At 42.8% G+C, this 14346-nt stretch overlaps 1 protein-coding gene across 7 annotated transcripts in view; it reads right to left on the bottom strand.

Moving 5' to 3' along the window:
* Nucleotides 1-14346, bottom strand: part of SCFD2 (sec1 family domain containing 2) — a 252196-nt gene that overhangs the window by 138890 nt on the left and 98960 nt on the right. For 2 of the 7 annotated variants that reach the window (XM_084856757.1, XM_084856762.1), the window contains exon 5: nt 10361-10610. The exons of 1 other annotated variant lie outside the window; for it this stretch is intronic. In XM_084856757.1, coding sequence (XP_084712883.1) covers nt 10361-10610 — 250 coding nt within the window. Of the gene's footprint in view, nt 1-5558; nt 8595-10360; nt 10611-14346 lie in introns of those variants that run through there. 4 more of the 7 variants (XM_084856758.1, XR_014792160.1, XM_084856759.1 and 1 more) reach the window with 4 other exon arrangements.

Here is a 14346-nt window from a genome sequence, read left to right as displayed (position 1 = left end):
AGCTTGCCAGTTAATTCCTTCTTTTTCAATATGTTCCAAACTGTTTTATTGTTTTTGCGATCTCTCTGATGGGTTTATTTTGTTTCCTCAGCCTAATGATGGCCTCCTTCACTCGCATGGACACCTCTTTGGACCTCATGTTGGGAGTTCCAGTGAACAGCTACCAAATGCAAATGTAACACTTGGAACCACCTCCAGGCCTTTTCTCTGCTTTATTGGTCATGGAGTACCCAGGAAACAGGCCACACGTGGCCACGCAGCTGCTTGTCAGCCATTTGTTCCATTACTTATGAGCCACCAACAATGGGTGTATGTGTGTGTATGCCACTGGCTGTACTTCCTGAATGGTTAGTGCCTCACTTTTGTCAACTTGAATTACAGCTGTAAGTCCTGACTTCGCTCCCATCTGGGTGTGTTTCCTTTCAACGTCAATGTGGTGGTGTACAGAGGCCAACTGCCAAAACAGTTATCCTTGCTCCAATATTTCTGGCCCTGACTGTACATAAGTCCCATTGATTTCAATGGATCTACACTAAGTATGACAAAGACTGGATCCAACCTAGCATTTTATCAAACTTCCTTATCTCATAAAACACAGTTCTTGCCACATAAACCTCTAGGCTCCCTACTGATCCTGCTGAGAAGTTTGAACAAACCACTGTGAAATCAGATTAATGACATTCCAGTCAAGGTAGAGTGCCATATTTCTCAAAGGGCAACACCAGTCTCACTAAGAGTCTGCCTGTTTTTCTACCCATCACACCTACACCTTTCTCTTGTGGTTCCAGAGGCGCCTAGCAACTGATTTTTTTTTTTTTAAGTTATATTCTCTTGGGATGATATGAGTTTTGCGGAAGTTCCACTCATATTTTGATGGCCATATTTTTTTCAGTAGGTGATGCTGTGGAATTTTTGCTCAATCTCATGGCATCTTTGTTTCAGGATCCCACAGGGTTCCATCTTATCTCCCATGCTGTTTAACAGCTACAAGAAACTGCTAAGTGATGTCATTCAGGGGTTTGGCATGTGTTGTCATCAGTATGCTGATGACACCCAACTCTTTTTCTCCTTCTGTTTGTGCCAAGTGAGGCTGTGAGTGTGCTAGACCTTGCCATGATAAGGAAAGCTCAATCAAGTCAAGACAGAGACACTGGTTTGTCAGTCAAGATGAGAGGGGATTCAACCCATTTTGGAGGGGACTGCACTTCCACTGAAGGACCAGGTTTGTAGCTTGGGTATGCTCTTGGATCCATCATTGTCATTATAGGCTCAAATGACCTCTATGGTATGGTATGCCTTTTAACAGCTCTCTCACGTACGACCCAATCTAGAAATCGATGACTTGGCTACAAGTGTTTTGACCAGGAACAAGCAATTAACTTATCATCCTAGTCCTCACTTGCACTGGCTTCCAGTTCTTTTCCAAGTCTAATTCAGAGTGATAGATTTTACCTATAAAACTCTTCACAGTTTGGGAACTTGGTACCTGATGGAACACCTCCTCCTATATGTGCCTACCCATGCCCCAAGTTCATCTATGGAGGTCCTCCTCCAAGTTGCTACTCCTTCTGAAGCTGAGAGGGTGACTACTAAAGAGAGGACCTTCTCAGTAGTGGCTTCCCGATACAGAACACTCTTCTCAAGGACATTCACCCAGCACCAATATTTGTCTTGCCAGATAAGGTTACTTTAATCCCTATTACATGTTGGTGGTTTTAACTCCTGTTTTATTTCTTGGTTGTTGTTTTTTCACTGTATTTTACTGGGTAGCTCTGCATTGTATTTTATCATGTTGTTTTATTGTATCTGTACTGTTATGTTGGTTTTGTATTGCTGTGTTTTTAGATCGTTGTTTTTATTTTACTATACTATTGTTTTATTTTAAAATAATTACATGATGCTTAAAGCACCTGTTTTATAGGAATCTTAAATACAAATAATAAATCAATAATAAATATTAAATAATTAATTTCGGTGTTACTTCCTTGTATTCTTCACTAATTTATTTCTCTGAAAGAAAGCCCACTTTATCCTGTGGGCTTAGAGGGCAGTATCCAACCGGACACTACCGCTAATGTAAAATGTGTTGTGCCAACGTAAGTGACCTCTAGTGCAACACCAGCAGCATTTGCTGGCGAAACAGGTTTCCCAGGGAGCCCACTGCACCAGCAAACACTACTGGCATTGTGCTAGAGGTTGCTTATGCTAGCGCATTGCGTACTCCAGCAGTTTTCCCACAAATTACTTCCCAAAGGTGCTCACAGTCTGGGCAGTTTAGGGCAGCCTTCCCCAACCTGGTGTCCTCCAGATGTGTTGGACTTCAACTCCCATAAGTCCTAGTCAGCATGGCCAATGGTCAGGAATGCTGGGAGGGGGAGGCTGGTTTAGGGGGTAAAAAGAGGCCAAAGAAATTCACACCACAATCCTATGCATGTTTACTCAGAAGTAAGTACTATTGTTCTCAGTGAAGCTTACTCCCAGGTAAGTGTGCATAGGATTGCAATCCAAGGCTACAGTCCTAACACACTGACAAGTGTAAGCCCTACTGAACATAGTAGTACTTACTTCTGACATGCAGGCTTATTTGGGAACACTTATTCCCAAATGAGTGTGGATGGAATTGCAACCAAAGAGACTCAATCCAGTCTTAATTTATTTCCATTCATTGTCCAAACATTTCCAAGTCTTGCTCCTCCAAGTACCATGTAGTTTCCCCTACCAGCTTGCATACCTTTTGCCGAAGTTTTAGAAATACGACCTCTTTTCTAATAGCAAATAAAATAAACTGTACCAGCAGCATACATCAGCCCTTCCCTACACAATAATGTGACCCAAATTAATTTTGAGCACAATGTTTCCATAATATTAAAATACATTCTAGACCTGTCGAACCACATATGTCGGTTGGGTGGTTTAGGTTTCCATCAATGCTTACTGACTTTTGCATCACATTCTAAAGAATCTCTGCTCTAAGGTTTTTTCTTGAAGGACTTTTATTGAGTACATTGAGGTGAAATATCTGCATATGAAAAAAATATTTTAAAATAGTTTTGGAGTAATCCCTTAAATGTCATCTCCTTGTGAATGCATGTTCTCCTCAAAAAAGGACTAGAGGCATCCTTTTTGTCCCAATACAGCAGCTATAGGAAATGACAGAGAATCGGAGCTACAGAAAAACAGGGCCTTTAAACAAGTTAAAGGGCTCCCCATCGATGGAGTTGGTCTCTGTTGTAAGTAGTTTTATATTCATGGTTTTTCTCCATCCTTCCTTTCCCTATAGATGAAATGAATTCCATTCCCTTAGCTCTGTAGATTTATATATTGGAAAAGAGAATCTGTAGGCTTGGGGTCTACGCTAGTTCAGCTGTTCTGGGACTTCATACAGCTTGCCCTCTTACTTTTTTCACCCCCTGGTTAGGAGACAATGAGGGCTGTGGGCTGTGGGAGTACATTAAGTCTAGGGTCCGTGGTGTTTTTTCACCTCAGCTATGGGCCTAGATTCCAGTGTTCCCCACACAGCCACAACTGATGGGGATAGAGTTGGGTTAAACTGACATTTTGGCATTGTTTTACAATTGTGTTCAGCTGTGAACAGGTGTTTCAAAATCAATGTAAGTTCCAAATTTCAAGCACTACTTTAAAAGTTCTGATTTTCTTCTACAGCTGCCAAAGGAAAGCTTTTAACTGAAGAATACTGTTTGCCATTACAGTTTACAACAGCACTTGGCCTAAAATTTTGCTCTTGATTTCTGCTGGAAATGGCAAGGAAGAATTTAAATCTGTTATAAATTAAAGCGACGACAAAGCCCAGAACTGATATATTCAGCTGTCCAGTGCATCTGAATACTCCACTATAAACAAACAATGATATCAAATGAAACTGCATCGCATGTAATAAGTTAAGGTGATGCCAATATGAGCAGGTATTTATCTTCCTGTCACTTTTATTAGTTTAGAACATATTGACTCACTCAGAATAAAGGAAGTATACAAGCACAGCTTGTTATGGTCATGATACAGTTTATACAAAGAAAGGACCCAATTCAACTATATGTGTGCACAGCAATGCAGGCGGGTTCCTGGTACTTACAAAGCCCCATCCAGCAGCTGGGGCTACCTGCCTACATGAAGTCCCTATCAGATCATCCACAATATTGCCAATCACCTGTTTTGAGGGAGCAGAGAGTGACCAGCCCCTTGTTCTATCTTCCCACCCAGTGAACACAGCAATTGCCAATTATCTGGCTACATGACCACAGTCTCAGCTGCTGCATGACACTTTGCCATTTCAGGAACTGCACGTACAATTCCTTCCTTATCTGGGGGGGGCATGTGAGGAAGCATGCTTCAGAGGACATAAGCCTCTAGCTGGATTGGTGTGGAAATATCAGTGAGTTTCCAGGATATTTTTGTAAAAAGATTTTTCAAACACCACCAATTTGCACATGTAAAACATTTCTCTCATCAAATAAATGCAACTATGCCATTACTTCTAATGTATTTTTACAGCATAAATAAAGACCGAATGCAATCCTCAACCTCTATTGTTTATTTGCTGCTGCCAACTGAGAGACTTCCAGCTGCATACAAATATGGAAAGCAAGGCATGTCCTATGTGACAGTATGTGCATAGCGCACACAATTTTTAGGGCAGAACTCAGTATTTGCTAAGAACACATCTGGTTCAAGTTATCTGTGTCCCAAGTTCATTATGGTACACACTTCCCCGGCCTGTTCCTCATCATTGGCTGCTGCTTGAACAGGTGGAGAAATTCATCTCATAATGAGGTCAGGGTAAGAGTAAATTGAATTAGACCAGCCTTCTCCAACCTGGTGCCCTCCAGAAGTTTTGGACTACAATTCCCAGCATTCCTGAACAGTGTTCATTCTGGCTTGAGCTGATGGGAATTGAAGTCCAGGTTGGGGAAGGCTGAATTAGACATTATGAAATGGAATAGGGAAATTCAGCATGGGGCTGCCATGTTCTTCCACCTTCATACGTACTAGCCTGCCTGCACTCTGAGATCAGCCCTATTTGAGGCCCTATTTGTATGTTTGCCTACAGAGAAATTAGGCTGACAGGCACAAGGGATATGGCCTTCTTGGGAGTGGCCACCCGTTTGTGCAACTCTGTTCCAACTGATGTCTGCCAGGCCCCATTACAGGCCATCAAGCAGGCCCTAAAGATTTACCTGCTTACCGTGGCTTTTAATTGAGTTAGGATTCTATTGAGTCTCATTGTGCATATGTTACTGTCTGGTTTTAACTAGTGCTGTGCTGAATCCTGCCCTCTATTTTCGGGGATTTTTTCTCTCTCCCTGTGAAAGAGGCATTGGTTTTTCTGCCTCTTTTGCAGGGAGGGGGAGAATTTCGTAGAATTTTCTCCTTGGGGAGGGGGACAGGGTTTCCACATACCTTTTTAAGTGTAGGCAGTTGTTGAGGGGTCTTCTTTCTATTTTTTTTTAAACACCTCCTCCACTTGCAGGAGCCCAGGAGGACTCTTCTCCAGCTGGGAGTTCTCTCCCAGCCTTTTTCACCAGAACATTCATTTTGCCCCCACCAAATGCTGAAAATGGAAGAATCAAAATTTTCGGCACAGCGCTAGTTTTAACAGTTAATTCTGATTTTATTATTGTTTTTATTGTTTTGTGATTTTAAGTTTTGTTGTACTCTGCCTTATGAGGGTTTACTCCATAAGGAGGCTTATAAATCTTTTTAAATAAAAGAAATAAATAAGTATATAGTAACACCCTAATATGCAAGTAGGAAATCTTTAATTTGCGAAGGAATGCTAAGTAATTATGCTTTCCTTCAAACACACATACCAATACATTCATCAGTTCTAGTTATTGCTATGGATGTTTATGATTGATGCAAACATTTATGATTATTAGTCATTAGTATCCATAAACATCTGAAGTGTAGAAATGAATTGCTAGGGGAAAGTGACTGCTCACATTTTCTCTGAAGTCTCTGGTGCAGGCACAAAAGAACAAACAATATTTTGTTGAACGTGCTAGACCACGGATATAGGATGGCTCTGCTTTTGTTCTCATGTACACCAGGCGTTTCCCACAATGATTTTATACTGTTGAATAACATCTGCATTATGTTCTACAACAGTTGTTTATTTTGTACCTCTCACGCAAACAGCTATTCTATTCCTGGCAGAATTTACAAGTCATTATAAATGAGTATCTATACTATGGAAAATCTGAATAGTGACATAGCTGTGTTATTAGCCACATGCTCTCTAATCACCTAAATTAAACAGTCTTAGACTCACAAAACCTACTTGCATAAAACGTGTTAATTTGGGCATTTCCTGATTTTTTCTTGGGAAATGTGTGATTCTCTCTCAGAGGTTGATTTTAATAACATTAACTAGTAAGAGTGTGTGTGTGTGTGAGAGAGAGAGAGAGAGGGAGAGGGAGAGAGAGAGAGAGAGAAAGAAAGAGAAATGGAAAGAGTACAAGGACAGGTCTACATTGTATTCCAAAGGATTTATCATTTCATCATGCTTAACAAAAGGGAAAATGTCTATGGAAATATAACTGGAAGTTATAATAGGACTGCAGAAGGAGCTTAGCTAAGGGCCCATAGCTTCCTCAAATGTCCCTTACACTTTTACCATTCATTAGTTACTTGTTGGCTGCCACAGTGATCCTGAACATGCAGGCTTGTCAGGCCTGGTCTTGGGCAGTTTGGTGCTTAGCAAGGCTAGTCCTATATAAATAGCACCCTGGGCAAGAAGCACCACCTGAGTCCACCCTCCCAGTCATCTTAAAAAAACAACAACACTGTTATTATCCTATAGTCCTGTATAGTTCTTATAGCTCTTGCTAATGTTTTCTCAAAGTAAAGCTATGTTTTGCTGATTTTTATCTAGAACAAGTGACATTAAATTGGAAATGGAAAAAGGAACATACTTTAAAGCTAACCGATGGAACTTCATTTTTATGGTTGGTTTATATACCCAAACAACCTGTAGAACTTTGAAAAAAAGCTTAAATACACTTCCTGATATGCTTTGCCCTAGCTCACTGCAGGCAGTGCACTCAACCAACACAGGGTCACCCTTCAGCTTGGTGTCCTGGGTGAGTGCTGAGCTCACCCACTACTAAGGCTGGCCCCGATGCTAAGAATCTGAATTCCAAGGTCTGAAAGCAACTAACAACACATTGAGCTCCATAATCTCTCTCTGTAGTCTCCTCAGTAGGGCTTTTGAATTCCACCTTGTTGGTATGGACCAGTTCAATGCCACTGGGACTTCAAAAGGAAACAAACAGCATGCTATGCTTATGCATCTGATTCAGTTTCTTCAACACTAATCATAACACTTACCCTCAGAACAAATGCAGTGTTTGCCCCAGGACCCCAGCCATATGGACAGCACTAAGTAACCTTCTGCTGGCACGCTGATCATTCGTACCACCCCAGGTTGATCACAGAAGCCAAATCAAGTAATTTGGGGGTGGAGGGAGAATGGGCCTGATGGATCTCCAAGGGGAGAGTATTCCACAATCATATGGAAAAATCATGACCTCTGCAGAGCAAATACATCAGCCTCCCTCCCCACATTCTTCATGGGATGGGAATTGTAGTTCAGCACCCCTGGAAGACACAAGGTGGGGGAAGGCTAGAATGCATATACAATGTGCACTACAACTATTCTGTTTCTGAAGTGTCACTATGTAGTTCTAGTCTTTAAATCAAGCGAAACATGTGCTAATGGCATCTACAGGTGATTACTCCATTTCCTCATATGAGTCATCTCAAGAACTACAGACCCACTGACAAGGTCTTCATGTTGCTGCCCTTTTAATGAGCTAATATACTATTTCAATAAAACGTTCAGTATGTATTTTAGACATGTTTCTATTTGCCAGAGAGGACAGATCTTGCCAGAGGGGACAGATCTTGAGGTTCACTGAACATGCCTTTTTAATTAATTTTGACTTTCCAAAGCCAACATTACATTGATCAATGGGAAAAGACTGTTTTAATAGATAAATGTAGCCAATATTACACCCCCCCCCCCCAGTTATAAGATTTGTCAGGTTCAGCAATAACTCTTCAGCGTTTGCTCTGGTGCATATCTGATATGAAGTAATCCACACAAAATACCTGAGTTTGATCCAACTACTGCATGCAGACTTCTGCTTGAAAAATATAGCTTTTTTGCCTCTCCCTTCCTGCTGTAGTATTCCTGACAGTTGGGAGGACCATCTGGGACAGTACGGGATGTGGGGACTATGGCAAGAATGGTGATTAGAGAAACTTGAGGGACAGAACTGCCCAGAACTGCCTTCTGCTCATGCAAGAATGTCTTTAAATCCAAATATCTGGGTTTATCCACATACTCTGACTGCAAGTCAGTGTGCAAGTGTGCATCCTTTAAGCCACAGATTCTACATCCACTATTTCCTCATGGGACGCACACAGTTATAGGAAGTGCCTCCCAAAATTATGTCAACTCCAGAACAAACAAAACAGACACTTCAGACACTGACCTAAATAAGGCGTCGAGGTCTGGGTGATCTGGAAACCAAGTATTTTATTCCAAACCGAGATCATTACTTTGCAGGAAAGAGCTGACAAACAATAAAAAGTTCAAGTCCATTTACCTACCAGCTTGTGCAGCCTTGTTTCAAGAGAGATGGATAGTCAGAAGACTGCAACAATATCAGTGGCTGTGTTCATACGTCACGTCAGCCCAGGGTGGTTGGAAAGCCATGCAGGGTGGGTTGTTTTGAGAACAATCCACCGTGGGTGGCTAGTGCACCCACCACATGATCTGGCAAACAACCCATATGGGTGGGTTGTTTGCCTGATCGTCCCCACCCACCGCCCCAGTCCTCCAACCTGCACCCCACGGGACCTGGTGGCAGATCTGTCTTGTTTGCTGCCAAGTCCCCCTTTCTGGCTCTGATCATGGTCACAACTGCGGTTGGGTCTCTTTTAAAAAAAAAAATTCCCGGTCCCATTTTTGTGCAAAAACAGGACTAAGAAACATTTCCTGCACTTCCCCATGGCCGGGGAATGTGTGCAAATGGGGGCTCTTTTTATTTATTTTTCTCCAGTTTCCCAATGCTGCACAGGTGCCATGCCAGGCACCCTGTGTCTTTAGTAGAAATGGGGCGCTTTCCCACTTCCCCATAGGGATCACTGTCTCTGCCTTGCTTTTGACAGTTATCACTTTTGACAGCTGACAGCAGCAAAGCAGAGTCAGCAACTGCGGGGCTGGATACTGGCTTCCCCCCCTCCATGTTGCCTAATCATGCAGGGGTGCAGGCGGGGAAAACCAGTATCCAGCCCCACAATCACTGACTCTGCTTTGCTGCTGTCAGCTGTCAAAAGCAAGGCAATGGGGAGGTGGGAAAGTGCCCTGTTTCTAGTGAAGAGGTGGGAGGGGGTGCCCGCACCTGCTCCCACCCCCTCCCTGTGCCTGGTACCCTTGTTTCTTCAGAAGAAATGGGGTGCTACAGTTCTTTAATTTCCTTGTTCTGATCTTGCCCAAGATCGGAATGAAGCAATGAAAAAAAATGGAAAGGGGGGGTAAGGAGGAAGTAGATAACCAAGTGTGGGACCCTCCTGGCATGTTGACCCACCCTGGCATGAAGAGGAATCCCGCAGGTAAGTAGGTGTTTAAGACCCTTATCTTTTCTCCCATCTCGCGGAGGGTGGGAGTGGGTGAAGGGTCTTAAATACCCACTTACCTGCAGGATCCCCCTTCATGCCAGGGTGGGCCAGCACCTTGGGGGGTCCCACACTTGGGCATCCACTTCCCCCTCACATCCAACCCCCCCAAAAAACAGGTTCTTCCCCAGTTCAGGGGAATGATCCTTCCCATAGCTTGACTTTTCAAAGGCAAACCATGGGCAAGATCATTCCCCCAAACTGATAATTCCTTTCTTCCTTGCGTGACCAGCCGCAGTTTATTAAATTCAACCGGAATTTGTCTTTTAAAAAAATTTTAACTGTTTTAACCTGGTGTTTTATGCTTTTACCTTGTTGTTCACCACTCCAAAATCTTCTGATGTGGAGCAGTATATAAATATTGTAAATAAATAAAATAAAATGGGGGGGGGGAGGTATGGGATGGGGGAAGGTGTGCCCAAGTGCAGGACTACCTTGGGGTGCTCTCCCACCCTGACACGGATGGGGAACTCGCAGGTAAGTGGGGGACTTAACCCTTATTTCCCAGAAGGAGTTAGTGAAATCCTACATGCCTCAGCACAATAAATCTATTTTTAGGTATATTCAACACATTTTAGTTAATGGAATCCTGTGACATAAATCATGTCTGAACAGGTCTCCTGCTTGAACTAGAAAGGGAATTCATGAAGTGCATACTTACCTGTTAGTTTCTGCAGTAAGGTAGGCAGCTCAGGTTCATCACAAATAGATTGGGCAAGGGCTTCCTTCACTTCTCCTTCAGCCTCATCTAACTCTTTTCCAGTTTTGATTTCCCCAACTATAGAGTAAATATACACCAGCAATACGAGGAAGTCTTCAGGAGTATAATCATTATCCGTCCTGTTATTATGAGACTTGATGATAGGCAACAATTGTTTCAGGACCATAGGTAACTCTGACTCCCCAATATTCTGAAAATAGAAGAAAAAAAAAAGCACCCCTTATTTTTACAGTATAAAAGAAAAATATTTTAACATGAAAATCAAAATAGTATCCTAGATGAAGGCCTAAAAAATTTCAGAGGATTCTGGGAGGTGTAAATTCAGATCCCTGTCACTATATGGCTTGGGAACAGGCTACCTGAAAGTTTGCATTCTCCCATACGAGCCTGCCCAGGTTTTAAGATCTTGGGGGGAGGTCTTTCTCTTGGTCCAACAGCCACCAGAGACACATTTACTGGGGACCTTCTCAATGGCCACTCCCAGGCTCTGGAACTCCCTGCTGAAGGAGGCTAGGTTGGCTCCCTCTCTATTGTCTTGCTGACATGCAAATACATTTTTATTCAGACAGGCCTTTGGCATATAAGCTGGTCTGTTGCTGAAAGGGGTTTTAATTGGTCGGGTGCTGTTTATTTCTTTTATTGTGTGTTTTTTGTTGCTATGTTACGTTTTAATTAAGATTTTGTTTTTAAACTGTACTTTACTATTAGTCACCTTGAGTGCCATTTTTAGGTGGAAAAACAGGATATAAAACAAATACATAAATACATATCCTGCTTCAGACTCTTGATACTATCACCTCCCAGTCCATTTTGTGAGGTAACTTCATTATACCGTTACATGTCTATTTCAGGAATAGGAGGCAAAGATAACATAGGAGAAATCTTTTTTGAAGGCTAACACTTAAATCTTGATGTTGTTGTTGTTGTTGTTCAGTCGTGTCCGACTCTTCGTGACCCCATGGACCATAGCACGCCAGGCCTTCCTGTCCTGCGCTCTCTCCCGGAGCGTGCTCAAGTTCATATTCATTGCATCCGTGATGCTATCTAGCCATCTCATCCTCTGCCGTCCCCTTCTCCTTTTGCCTTCAGTCTTTCCCAGCATCAGGGTCTTTTCCAGGGAGTTTTCTCTTCGCATTAGGTGGCCAAAATATTGGAGCTTCAGCTTCATTATCTGTCCTTCCAATGAGCACTCAGGGTTGATTTCCTTTAGGATGGACTGATTTGAACTCCTTGCAGTCCAGGGGACTCGTAAGAGTCTTCTCCAGCACCACAGTTCGAAAGCATCCATTCTTCGGCGCTCAGCCTTCCTTGTAGTCCAGCTCTCACAGCCATACATTACTACTGGGAAAACCATAGCTTTGATTAGACGGACCTTTGTCGGCAAGGTGATGTCTCTGCTTCTGACTATGCTGTCTAGGTTGGCCATAGCTTTCCTCCCAAGGAGCAAGCGTCTTTTAATTTCATGGCTACAGTCACCGTCTGCGGTGATCTTGGAGCCCAAGAAAGTAAAATCTGTCACTGCTTCCATTTCTTCCCCTTCTATATGCCAGGAAGTGATGGGGCCAGATGCCATGATCTTCGTTTTTTTAATGTTGAGTTTCAAACCAGCTTTTGCACTCTCCTCTTTCACCCTCAACAAGAGGCTCTTTAGATCCTCTTCACTTTCTGCCATTAGGGTGGTATCGTCTGCATATCGGAGGTTGTTGATAATTCTCCCAGCAATCTTAATTCCGACCTCTGATTCATCCAACCCGGCATTTCTCATGATGTACTCCGCATATAAGTTAAATAAGCAGGGTGACAATATGCAGCCTTGTTGTACTCCTTTCCCAATTTGGAACCAATCGGTTGTTCCATGTCTGGTTCTTACTGTTGCTTCTTGACCCTCGTAAAGGTTTCTCAGGAGACAGGTAAGGTGGTCTGGTACTCCCATCACTTTAAGAATTTGCCACAGTTTGTTGTGATCCATACAATCAAAGGCTTTAGCGTAGTCAATGAAGCAGAAATAGACGTTTTTCTGGAATTCTCTTGCTTTCTCCATGATGCAGCGAATGTTGGAAATTTGATCTCTAGTTCCTCTGCCTCTTCGAAACCCAGCTTGTACTTCCGGTAGTTCTCGGTTCGCATACTGCTGAAGCCTAGCTTGTAGGATTTTGAGCATCACCTTGCTGGCATGTGAAATGAGCGCAATGGTGTGGTAGTTTGCACACTCTTTGGCGTTGCCCTTCTTTGGAATTGGAATGTAAACTGACCTTTTCCAGTCTTGTGGCCACTGTTGAGTGTTCCAGATTTGTTGGCATATTGAATGCAGCACTTTAACAGCATCATCTTTTAGGATTTTAAATAGCTCGGCTGGAATACTGTCATCTCCGCTAGCTTTGTTGTTACTAATGCTTCCTAAGGCCCACTTGACTTCACTCTCGAGGATGACCGGCTCAAGTTCAGTGAGCGCACTATCATGGCTATCAGGGACATTCAGATCTTTCCTGTATAGTTCTTCTGTGTATTCTTGCCACCTCTTCTTAATCTCATCTGCTTCTGTTAGGTCCCTGCCTTCTTTGTCCTTTATCATGCCCGTCTTTGCACAAAACGTTCCCTTGAGATCTCCAATTTTCTTGAAGAGATCTCTAGTCTTTCCCATTCTGTTGTTTTCTTCGATTTCTTTGCATTGTTCATTTAAGAAGGCCTTCTTGTCTCTCCTTGCTATTCTCTGGAACTCTGCATTCAGTTGGGTATATCTTCCCCTTTCTCCCTTGCTTTTCGCTTCCCTTCTTTCCTTAGCTACTTGTAAAGCCTCATCAGACAGCCACTTGGCTTTCTTGCATTTCTTTTTCTTTGGGATGGATTGAGTTGCTGCCTCCTGAACAATGTTACGGACCTCCGTCCATAGTTCCTCAGGCACTCTGTCTATCAGGTCTAATCCCTGAAATCTATTCCTCACCTTCACTGTATATTCATCAGGGATATGATTTAGGTCATACCTGAACGGTTTAGTGGTTTTCCCGACGTTCTTCAATTTAAGCCGAAATTTTGCAAGAAGCAGCTCATGATCTGAGCCACAGTCAGCTCCAGGTCTTGTTTTGACTGACTGTATAGAGCTTTTCCATCTTTGGCTGCAAAGGACATAATCAATCTGATTTCGATATTGACCATCTGGTGACGTCCATGTGTAGAGTCGCCTCTTGTGCTGTTGGAAAAGAGTGTTTGCTATGATCAGCATGTTCTCTTGGCAAAACTCTATTAGCTTTTGTCCTGCTTCATTTTGTACACCAAGGCCATGCCTGCCTGTTATCCCGGTGATTTCTTGACTTCCTACTTTAGCATTCCAATCCCCTATGATGAAGAGGACTTCTTTTTTTGGTGTTAGTTCTAGAAGGTGTTGTAGGTCTTCATAGAACTGATCAACCTCAGCTTCTTCGGCCTCAGTGGTTGGGGCATAGACTTGAATTACTGTGATGTTGAATGGTTTGCCTTGGATTCGTACTGAGATCATTCTATCATTTTTAAGATTGTACCCCAGTACTGCTTTTCCCACCCTTTTGTTGACTATGAGTGCTACTCCATTTCTTCTAAGGGATTCTTGCCCACAATAGTAGATATGATGGTCACCTGAATTAAATTCGCCCATGCCTGTCCATTTTAGTTCGCTGATTCCCAAGATGTCAATGTTCAATCTTGCCATCTCATGTTTGACCACCTCCAGCTTACCTTAATTCATTGATCTGACATTCCAGGTTCCTAAACAATATTGTTCTTTACAGCATCGGATTTTCTTTTCACCACCAGACACATCCACAGCTGAGTGTCCTTTCGGGTTTGGCCCAGCCGCTTCACTCTTTCTGGCGCTACTTGGAAATACCCTCTGCTCTTCCCCAGTAGCATATTGGACACCTTCCGACCTGAGGGGCTCATCTTCTGGCGTCATA

This window comes from Heloderma suspectum, chromosome 5 (genome assembly GCF_057233095.1).
Source record: "Heloderma suspectum isolate Gila_16-S chromosome 5, 16-S_ref, whole genome shotgun sequence".
Lineage (NCBI taxonomy): Eukaryota > Metazoa > Chordata > Lepidosauria > Squamata > Helodermatidae > Heloderma > Heloderma suspectum.
The sequence above is the reverse complement of the archived record's forward strand: the minus strand, read 5'-3'. Positions and strand labels throughout refer to the sequence as shown.